We start from the raw sequence: 12,037 nt of genomic DNA, 5'->3' as shown, positions 1-12,037 counted from the left end.
GGCACTCCTATACACACATACACACGGACACACATACACACAGATGCACACACAGACACACATACACACCCTTACAGACACACACACTCCCACACTCACACATCCACCCCCTCACAGACTTAAAACACTCTGCACTCACTACACACACACACATACACTTTCTCACACTCACAACCCCCAACCGAGACAGACAGACAGACACAGACAGACAAATACCCACATGCACACATATATTTTGTGGGGTGAATTTGTACTCGCAGGGTTACATTGTACTTTGCTCAAAAACTGCATGCATTCATGTAGAACTCTGAGCTCAAAACTGTATGAATTTATGTAAAACTCCGTTTTCTCACTTTTTAGGTTAGAATCAATCTAAACATCATGGCATAGAACAGAGAACACAGGGGGCCAATACCTTCAACATATTGTCTAGCTATCACCATTGTTAACAGCTAACCCGAGAATGCAACTTTTTAAAAAAATGGTTTTGTGATTTACACATGAAAGAAGTGAAACTATCACTGTATTCTAACAGATGAAAGGCTTAACAGACAATCAATTTTTCAATGAATAATTTCAGTTGCATCACACTGTAAATTTTTGCTATAAATTCTGTGTGTTAGGATTGAGCCCTCCACTACCACCTGATGAAGGAGCGTCACTCCGAAAGCTAGTGTGCATCCAATTAAACCTGTTGGGCTATAACCTGGTGTTGTGTGATTTTTAACTTTGCCACTAGATAGAGCTCTATGTGTGCGTTTTCAATGGTTTGGAATTGTGAAATGTGTTTTGCAATGGTGACATTTTACGGTACTTTGGTGTCCATGAGTCACCAAACGTTAACAGCCAAGCAATTAGGAGGGAAATACAAATTTGGTCTTTATTACAAGTGAGTTTGACTATTTGTTTTAATTCACTTTTTTGACACATTAGTCAAATGCCAATTAAATGGCTGAGATTCTGTGGTCAATGATGAAGGAACAGTGATTGCCACTGACCTCAAAGAAAGCTGCCCACAAGGATTTGGCAGGCTCAGTTTCCTCTATGACAACATTCATTTCATTTCAGCACCAGCTATAGGAGTACGTTCATGTCTAACAACAAACAGGATAGGCAAACTGAGAACTCAATCGGATGGTAAAATTCTTACAGACTGTAAACCAGGAAGTTTTTAAAAAGTTGATTATTCGCTTGCTTTAATACTTTTACGGAGAGTAAAACAAAGTTGGCACATACGGATGGAAAGCTGAAATAAGAATAGGCCGTTCAGGTCCTCAAGTCTATTCCATCATCAATAAGATCATGGCTGATCTGTGGCACTTCTCCTTAACAAAAATTTATATATTTAGGATTTTAAATTATCAACTGATCCAGCATCCACTGCTGTTTGTGGAAGAGAGTTCCAAACCTCTCCCATCATTGGTAAGTAAATGTGCTTCCTAACGTCCCTCCTGAATGGTCTGGCCCTAATTCTCCAACTATGACCCCTAGTTCTACAATCCCCAACCAGTGGAAACAGTTTATCCTTATCCAACCTGTTTTTCTTTATTAATATCTTGAAGACTTCAATAAGATCTAAATTCTAGAGAAAACAGGCCTACTGTATATAATCTGTCCTCCTAAATAAACCGCTGAAGTCTGGATATCATTCTTGTAAACCTACATTGTACTCCTTCCTAAGGTGTAGTGACCAGATCTGCTCACAGTCCTTCAAGTGAGGACTAACCAGGGCTTTGGATAACTGCAGCATAACTTCTGCATCATTTTATTCCAATCTTCTAGATATAAAGACCAGCATTCTATTTGCTTTCTTAAATATTTTCTGCCCAGGTCCATGGCATATTAAGGATCTATACACCTGAATCTCCAAGTATCTTTGGGCGTCCACTGTGTTTAATTTCATACCATCTAGGACGTACCCTTATCTTTTCTTTATTGGTCAAAAATGGAAAACCTCACACTTCCTTACGTTGATCTACAGCTGTCACAGCTTTGCCCATTCATCTTGTCTATCAATATCCCTTTGTAACTTTATGCTCTTATTGTTTACAATGGGCTTAAGGTCGAGGCTGAAATCTAAGCAAATATAAAATAAAAATTCAGTTTTATTATTTTAATAATCTGTAGATTTTTTTAAAAATCATGAAATGAAGGAATGATACTCTAAGTTTTTAAAATTAGATTTTTTTCAGGGTCAGATAGATTCGTCAAACACTAGTATGACTCGGCATGTGACAAAAACTCAATTTTATGCTTTTCAAAATGGCTTAACATTTTCAAAAACTTTTCTTGGTGAGAATAGAGTATAATAATTTGGAGTTTAAGTCAAATTGGTGATTTCTGTGATTCTATGACAAGACTGCAACATTGAACCCTACATCGAAGCAGGGATTGCTGACAACTTCTGAATGCCCACGTTTAATTATATGGGCAGATGGTAGAAGCTCTCTCACACACACACACATACACACACAGACACACACACACACATTCCTGATGAAGGGTTTACACCTGAAACGTTGATTCTCCTACTTTTCAGATGCTGCCTGACCTGCTGTGTTTTTCCAGCACTACATCTTTCGACTCTGACACCTGACTCTCCAGCACCTGCAGTCCTCACTTTCTCTCAGATGGTGGAAGCTGTCAGTTTCAGAGACAATTTTGAGGAAGCGTCACCAGATGCAAAACATTAACTCTGATTTCTCTTCCTAGTTGCTGCCAGACCTGCTGAGTTTTTCCAGTAATTTCGGTTTTTGTTTCAGGGAATATTGATGGTGACTGATGACAATTTCACTGTCAAGATAACAACAAATTCTGGATCATTTGTGAATCATGGGTTGATAGAGATCACAAAGTTCCCAATTTGGTGGCTGATTGCATTGAGATTACTTTGGTCATTGGAAGATGCTTTAAATGTTTCCTTACACTAGTGAGCAGAGTAATCAGCAAATGAATAGTGATGCTAAATAACAACAAAAATGCTTGCAGTAAATACTCAAATTAGTTACTATTGAGCATACAATAACTTATCTGATGCAGATCAGGGTGATTTACTCTTTGGAGGGTTGATGTGGATTTGTTGGGTCGAATAGCCTGTTTCCACACTGTAGATAATCTAATCTAATCATAAGCATACCCATGACTTCTCAAATTGATTTAATACAATTATGTTAAAGTGAAGAAACATGAGACTAGAAAATGGGTCATGTCAACAATCTGCACAGCACGGGAAATATAGCTAGCTCCCTGTTAGGGCATAACAAGCCAACCCAATTCACTTGCTGAGAGACCTGACTGGGAAGTTGAGCCCAGGATTTTGCCAATGCCCTGTTGACTTGCAGGAGACTTTACTGATTTGTCCTCTGTTAACCCCTGATTTCCTGGATAACAATGGCTGGCCTTACCACACCCTGTCTTTTGCACTTGATTCATACTGAAAACAGTGACTCAATATTGGAAACTCAATTCGAGACCTACTTTCTTGCTTCATGTTTCACTGCTTTGTAATAATTATGATAATCAATTAGAGAAGTCATGGGTTTGCATCAGTTAAATTATTGTGTACTCAGGAGTAGCTAAATTGAGTATTTGCTGCAAGCTTTTTTTTTATAATTTACAGTCACTAGTTATTTGCTGTTACTGTAAGGAAACATTAGTGTAAGGAAACATTTAAAATATCTCTAATGCCCAAAGTAATCTCAACACAAACAGCCATCAAATTGGTAACTTCATGATCCTTATCAACCTTGATTCATAAATGATCCAAAATTTGTTGTTATCTCGACAGTGCAATTGTCAGCAGCCACCATCAATATTCTCTGGAACTGACAACTCTGTCATCAGCCTTTGGAATCAAATGTAGAAATTCAGAGGTTGTATTGAGGTTCATCATTGCATAATTTAGTTGTAAATAATATGTTAGTTATTAATCTGTACTTTTATTCTATAGCTTTCTTGCAAAAGGATGCTTTAGATTTGTGAAAGGAATTATTTTTCATTCACAATCATTATAATCAACATAGGAGACTACGGATGTAATATCTGAGTCAATCAAATTTCTGTAATATTTTGCAAATGCACTGAATTATCTCCTGTTTTAAAGCACATGGGCAGCCACTAAGACCAGATATTGTATGTATACACAAATAATATGCAAAACACTCTACTGTTACAGATAAATGCTTACATTAAAAACACAAATAAGTTTAAGGTGCAACAACACAGACGATGTAGCAGTTGATACTAAATGGATATCGACTTCTAAGCATTCCTACTAAAACCACGTGATAATGTGTCATCACTTTTAGAAGATCAGAACAGTTTGTTTTTACAGCAGAACTACTTTACTTTTGTTGCTAACTTGTATAAGTGATCTTAAGAATGTTTAGTCCCATACCTGATATCAGCTCTCCTCCGTGGCCATGCTTCAGACATGAAAATACTGCCTTTTGTTGATAGGCGCAGTCAATGCATGCTTGGACAGCCTGCTGAAGGACCATGGATGCTCTGGCAGGGCCAAAATGGTCTGGTAGTTGCTGCAACTTCTTCTTATCAAGATGTGGCCCAGCACAGGCATGTTTGTTGACGTATATGCAAACTGCAACATGGAAAGATCAGCTATGTTAAGCATGCATGGCAGCATATTGCAATACAATTAGCTCAAATAAAATTCCAAATTTTTGAAAAATTTCCTGAAGAAATTATTATTTGACATTCCCAATAATGAACACATCTAGCAGAATTTTCAATCTTCAGCTTCAGTAAGTGATGTTATTATCTGAATTCCCCTTGAGCTTGTGGAGTAGACACATCTCAAGTGTGTGGCCAAAGATTTCCTGTATTCAATTATTTGCAATAACATGTTGATGGTGCTATAAAAGGGGAAATCTTCCCAAAATTGTTTGGTATCACGGTGTTAAAATCAGCACTGACGTGATATGGGCAAAGAAAAGCAGAGTGGTCAGAAATGGAGTGAGTGTCCAGCTGCCATGGTGGAATAGAGGGCAAGATCCATCCAGGGAATAGTTACAACAATAGTTGTAATGGTTATACTCTCTTCCATTGGCCAGAAGATATAACCGTTTAAACATACGTATGTATAGATTCAAGAGCAACTTGTTCCCCATTGTTATCAGACTTTTGAATTATCCTCTCAAATGTTAATCTTGACCTCTCCCTCTCTCTCTCTATCTTTGCACCTTCTCTGCAGCTGTAACATTGTGTTCTACACTCTGCTCTGCTACTCTGATGCACTTTTGTATGGTACAGTCTGCCAGTATAGCACACAAAACAACACTTTTCACTGTATCCCATTACGTGACAACAATAAATCAAATCAAATCAAAGCAAAATAACATTAAAGACACTTTGAACCTAGAGCGCATTCTGAATAATATAGGTGAACTAGTGGCACAAATAAGAATAAGATTTCTTAGATTTGTTTAGATTAAACCACCATTACAAGAAATGGTTACAAGTTTGAAAAATAAATACTCCACTGTAAAACATAAATCAGGGCAAAGTGGAAAAGAAGGGTAGCCTGATAGGAAAGGATGACTTAGGGTTATTTGTGAGAAAGAATCTTGGCTCAGAATATCATGGTGTAGAATCAGTATAAGTGGAGATGAGGAATAGCAGGAATCAAAAAACACTGCTAGGTGTTATAGGCCCCCGAGCATATTTGTACAAAGGTAATTCTCAAGCATGCTCCTATGGTCTCTGTAGGGACCATTAACTTCCAAAGCGGGCTTTGATTTAGAGCACACAGATGGGCCCCAGCTAGGCCTGCCTGTTTGTTGGTTTCGACAAACAGTCCCTCTTCAGTACCTACAAGCACCATGCCCCAACTCTCCTGCCGTTACATCGATGACTGCATCAGTGCAACATCCTGCATCCAGGCTGAACTGAAGCAGTTCATCGACTTTGCCCATAAGTACCATCCCACCCTTAAATTCACTTGGTCTATCTTGGACACCTCCTTTCCCTTATTGACCTCTCCTTTTCCATCTCCAGTGACAGTCTCCAGATGGACTTTTACTGTAAATCCACAGACTCCCATAACTACCTAGATGACATCTACTTCACCCAGTATCCTGCAAGAACTGCAAGAATTTGGGTGGCATGGTGGCTCAGTGGTTAGCAGTGCTGCCTCACAGCACCAGGGACCCAGGTTCAATTCCAGCCTCAGGTGATTGTCTGTGTGGAGTTTGCACATTCTCCCTGTGTCTGTGTGGGTGTCCTCCGGGTGCTCCGGTTTCCTCCCACAGTCCAAAGATGTGCAAGTCAGGTGAATTGGCCATGGTAAATTGCCCATAGTGTTAGGTGCATTAGTCAGAGGGAAATGGGTCTGGCTGGGTTACTCTTCAGAGGGTCAGTGTGGACTTGTGGGGCCAAAGGGCCTGTTTCCACACCGTAGGGAATCTAATCTAATTTCCCAATTCCTCTGCCTTCACCACATCTGCTCGGAAGAGGAGACATTCCACTCCCAACATCCCAGATGTCCACCTATTTTGAACAATGTACTTTTCCGCCCTCTGTCATCCAGACAGCCTTCCTATGCACCTCTTCAATTCCCCGCTCCACTGCTCTAAGCTCACCCCATCTAAACTCAATAAAGGCAGGGTGCCGCTTGTCCTCACCTACCACCTCAACTAGTCTTCACATCCAATGTATCATACTTAAACACTTCTGCTAATTCCAATTAGACCCCACCACCAAGAACATCTACCCCACCCCACCCCTCTCTGTCTTCCGCAAGGACCGTTCCCTTTGACAGTCTTTGGTTTGCGCCACTCTCCCCACCAACTCCCTGCCACCACCCACCTCCCCCAATCCCCAACACCTAGGTACCTTCCCCTGCACCCGGAAAAGATGCAAGACCTGCCTCCCTCACCTCCATCCAGGGCCCCATACAGTCCTTCAGGGTGAGACAGAGGTTAGCCTGCATCTCCTCCAATCTAGTTTTACTGTATCCGATGCTCCCATTGTGGTCTTCTCTACATCGGGGGGGGGAGGGGGGGGGACCAAACATAAACTCAGCGCACGTTTCACTGAGCATCTCAGCCAGGCTCACAGGGGCCGACTGGACCTTCCAGAGAAACAACACCTCATCTTCTGCCTGGGCAGCCTACAGCACAGAGGACTCAACATTGAGGTCTCTAATTTCAAATAACCTCCCTTCCTATCCCTCGACTCACTTCCCATCCCCTCTCTCTCCCTTCCATACTTCTGACTGACCCTACTTTCCAGCTACCAACTGGATTCATTCCTCCCATCAACCAACCAGGTCGCAACCTCCTCTTGTGTTCATTTATTCCTACCTTACCACTCCGCCCCTCTCCCCACCCTAAAACCCTCCCCCAACCCCCCCCCCCCCCTTTATCTGCAGCTCCCCCTACACCTACCCCCAGTCCTGAAGAAGGATCACACCCAAGGCATTGACTTTTCAACCTCCTGATGCTGCCTGGCTTGCTTTGTTCTTCCAGCCTCCTGCTTGTTTACCTTGAACATGCGGTGGTTAACCTAAATAAATTATGCTGCAAGATTTCATGTTTTCAAACAAAACAATCTTTAGAGTATATTAAGAAAGCAAGCATTACTAACTATGCTTTGTCAAGACTGAGTGATTAATCTAATTCCCTTTTTGACTTTTAAACAAAAAAAGAACTGTAGATGCTGAATATCTGGAACGAAAACAGAAATTTCTATAGACATTCAGAAGGTCTGGCAGCATCTGTGGAGAGAAAAGCAGAGTTAACGTTTCAAGTGCAGAAGTTCTGAAAAAAGGTCACTGGACTTGAAACATGAACTCTGCTTTTCTCTCCACAGATGCCACCAGACCTGTTGAGTTTCTCAAGAAATATCTGGTTTTTTTTAGATAGATTAGATTACTTACTCACTTTTTATTTCCTAATTATACCCAACAGTGTCATTATTCCTTTTGGAAAAATCCTAGGATTTACTTTATAATTTCCTCAGAGATCCAGCTATTCTTTGAGGTAACATTTATCGTCCTTGTTCTATCAGCTCTTTAAATGCGACTGTCTCTATCTGTTCCCAAAGTGAATGGCATACTGTGATCTTCAGTGAGTGAAACACACCGATAAATAAGAAGTGGAACTTCCCTAACTCATTGCATTCACCCACTGCCCTTCAAACACACCATTCATCTTCCTTGCAATGTGGCATACTTGGGATATGCTAAACAGAAATGAAAAGCAATTATCTTTTATCTTCACAGCCAAATGATTGTTTCTTGGACCAACATGAATAATATTTATATCTCCAACAGAGTTAAACAGCCTTTCTCCAGACTCGCAAGTTTCACCAACGAACTCCTTGGTTAACAAAAGTGCTATTAGTTTCTTTGATCTTAGAACTCAGTAAAGTTGACTGGATAAATAAATTAGAGGATTCAGTGGTAAACAAGCAATAGAAAATAACTAAAAAAAATTCAATAAGTCTGATAAAATATGCTCTATTTAAAAACAAAAGTGCAGCAAGACAGATCCATCCACAGCTTCCAAAGAACATTGCAAAGAATAGAAGTCTGAGAGTGTGGCGTTGGAAAAGCGCAGCAGGTCAGGCAGCATCTGAGGAGCAGATGAATCGACTTATCGGGCATAAGCCCTTCATCAGGAGTGGACATTCCTGATGAAGGGATTATGTCTAAAACGTCACCTCTCCTGCTCCTTGGTTGCTGCCTGACCTTCTCTGCTTTTCCAGTGCCGTGTATTTTGACTCTGATTTCCAGCATCCGCAGTCCTCCATTTTGGCCTGTTTTTGAGACCAACAAAATGTTGATAAAACTGAAAGAAAAACAATAAGGGTGAACCAGCCAAGCGTATAAAAAGAGATTATAAAAACTTTTATGAATAGATAACAAGGAAGACAGTAGATAAAGTAAACATTGATGCCTTACAAATAAGAGACAGGAGAAAATATCATGGAAGTGAAGAAATGGCAGAAATGCTGAATAAATATTTTCAGCTTGTTTTTGATCTCCCAGTGGTGGTGTAAATTGGAATGTGAAATATTGAACACAGTTTTCTGCTGGAAAAGCAATTTTTTTCTGCAGTGGTCTGGTATCAAAATAAAGGACCAACCATTCGGTACAGAGATGAGCAGAAATTTCTCCACTGCAAGGGTTGTAAACGTTCGAATTCACTATCCTTTTAGTTATGAATGCAACATAATTTATTTAAGACCGAGATAGACAGATACATTTTCTGTTCTCTCGTGAAACCAAACATTATGAAGAGCAAACAGCAAAGTGAAGTTGGAGCCCAAGACCATTTGGAATGGTGGAGCAGTTTCGATGTACTATATGAACTACCCCGATCCTATTTCTTATTTTCTTATGTAATATGAAGAATTTTCCTCCCACTGACATGTCTCATACCCAATAAATGCTTTATGAGAAATTTGATTTTTTTTTTAGTTTTAGAGAAAAGCCAGAATTAATCGAGTTGAAGCTTTGCAGATTATGAAGAGGATTAAAATTGATCCAGACAAACTGTGTTCGAAGGCAGGATCAAAGACCTTCATTTTAGGTAAAAAAGCAAGGTTTATGAATTTACAGTGACAAATTCAGGGAAGTCAGCTGAAATATTTTCTTCCAAAGCTCAAGACAGTCATAGGTAGGTAACCAGGGAAGCCCGATATCGGTCGCTTCAAGAGAGATTTGATGCTTTTTTGAAAAAGAGAAGGGCTTCAGGAATTTGATGAGTAATGGAAAGGTAAGATTGACCTTGTAAAAGCAAGAGGCTCATTGGTCTAATGCTGCTTTCTAATTCCTAAGATTTCTTATGCTTATATCATGCATTCAAGATTTATGCACACAGGAACCATACAGAAAATAAACTTTGTTGCTAAAGTATGTGTAATAATTATAAATAGGCAAGGGATATCTCGATAGTTTTCACTTTCTCTCTAAACATTGATTTTTATTCCTGAGTCAAAATTGTGAAACAAAAATGGACAAGTTGAACTGAAAGGTTAGTTTCCATGTTGTACATCTCTATGAATATGACTCTAAAAGTGAGAGAAATTAATATATTGACTAACAAAGCACCATCTAACAAACATTGGAAAGCACATAAACATAATTACCCAGAAATCTCTGACCTCCTGAAGAATGTGAGCAATGCCAAGACCGTTGGGAAAAGATGGTGAGTTTGGAAAATTGAGATTCTCAACTTGGAGTGAAAGAAGTCTGGTTGTCCACCCAAGGTTTGAATGGTGAAATGAGAACCATGTTAGTGAGCAGTATGAAGCGTGTCTGCGTGCAGTTACAGCTCATTATACCTAACCTTTTGTATGAAGTTTGCTTTTCTCCAAGCAGCAGAGAGAAACTGGTCAGTGATGTGAAATTGACAGTGACAACCTGGCAGCTCCAGCTTTGCTCCCATGGGTGTCAGTCTTGTCCAGCATTCCCCAACTATTCAGAGTACACTCTACTGGCAGCGGGCATGTACCAGCCTCACCATCTCATCATGGCATATCGCTGATGCACTTAAAATACAGTTATCCACTTGTGTACTGCCCTTTGGAGCAGACTGGCTTTGCATTCTGGTGCTGCGAGTAGGCCACTCTGTGTGAAGGGACAAGCACCCACACATGTATGCCGCAGACTGGAGCAGACTGCATCTCGTGTCTCTCCGCTGGCTTTCTTCATGCTCATTCATCCATAGAGCAGAAAAGCTACAGTCTTATGACTTCTATGGAATGCCATGCAGATGAGATGCAGATGATACTCTGTTTTGAGGCGGTGCTTAGAATGCTATATCGTGTTCTCCAGTGTATCTGCAACATAGCTCCTTCTTCCACTGGGGCCAGTGCGTGCTGTAAGTTCTCTCCCCCACATCAGGTTCCCATCCAGGTCTTGTCTGGGGGTTCAATCCAGCAGGTTCTCTGCTCGAGACAACTGGAGGATCCACTGAGGGTGTGTGATAGCCAATAAGGATCCAGGGCAGCTACAAGCCTTGTGCCAAGTGAGACAATGAGGATGTTGTTCACCATCCTACAGCACTGTAGCGGCAGCCACAACAACTCTGAGTCTCATTGAATGAGGTCATCTCTCACTGAGGGGAAATGTTTTGATGCTGCAGAGGCCAGAATCCCCTGTGTAACCTCAACCACAAATACCGTTAATCGCTTAGATCTTTCTCGAGCTTTTCCTGTTGTTTAATAAAGAAATTAAGGTTTACAAATGGATGGAAATATTCACAAGATCCAATGCTCCCTCATTCAATTATGACAAAGTTTCAGGCCAGGGTGTGGGCACCAGGGAAAGGACAGCTGTCACTCAGACTGGGACAGAACATCATGTAATATTAAGGATAGAAAAACCTCCACTCTTGCAACTGCATCTACAGTGACAGCCTCACGTGCAGCTGATGATGAAAAGCGACCATATCTTTAAAGATGGGATGATGTATTTCCAATGAAGTTTCATCCATACCACCTGGATGCACTGAGAAGGTTTCACTTTCCTTACTCACCCACTCTATCAAGTTGCAGTCTGGGGATCCACAGCTTGGGGGTAGAAGGGTCCTGTTCTAGAGTGAAACCTGTTGGTCTTGGAATTCTGAGCAAGTGATCCTCAGAGTGTTTGCAGCTCAAAGACCGAGGCATCCTGCAGTTGCCTGTCCAGCAGTAGCTGCACCCTTCTCTGCTTGAATTGCCATCGAGTGGGGGCATTGCAAGTAATGGAGGGGCTGGCCACTTCCTGGATGTCCTGAGAGGACCTGAATGTAATCCATACTCAGTCTCAGTGCTGACTGGCATCACTCTGTCTCCTGGAGGCCGTTCAATGGAGCTGATTCCAGAGATCGGGAGCTCGTCTTATGAAGAGAGGTTGAGCAATTTAGGCCAGTAGTCTCTGGAGTTGAGAAGAATGAGAGATCTAATTGAGGTGTATAATATTCTAGAGGGGATTAACAAAGCAGAGGTAGACAGGATAGGGATGGTCGACACATGGGGAAATCTAGAATGTGAGGTCATAGTTTTAGGATAAGAGATTATAGACCTAAAACTG

At 40.9% G+C, this 12,037-nt stretch overlaps 1 protein-coding gene across 2 annotated transcripts in view; it reads right to left on the bottom strand.

Annotated features, from left to right (window-relative positions):
• Positions 1–12,037, bottom strand: part of scml4 (Scm polycomb group protein like 4) — a 125,824-nt gene that overhangs the window by 57,713 nt on the left and 56,074 nt on the right. For both annotated transcript variants that reach the window (XM_072552493.1, XM_072552501.1), the window contains exon 4: positions 4,397–4,597. In XM_072552493.1, the coding sequence (XP_072408594.1) occupies positions 4,397–4,597 (201 nt within the window). The remainder of the gene's footprint in view (positions 1–4,396; positions 4,598–12,037) is intronic.

The sequence above is a fragment of the Chiloscyllium punctatum genome, chromosome 3 (assembly GCF_047496795.1).
Source record: "Chiloscyllium punctatum isolate Juve2018m chromosome 3, sChiPun1.3, whole genome shotgun sequence".
Lineage (NCBI taxonomy): Eukaryota > Metazoa > Chordata > Chondrichthyes > Orectolobiformes > Hemiscylliidae > Chiloscyllium > Chiloscyllium punctatum.
The sequence above is the reverse complement of the archived record's forward strand: the minus strand, read 5'-3'. Positions and strand labels throughout refer to the sequence as shown.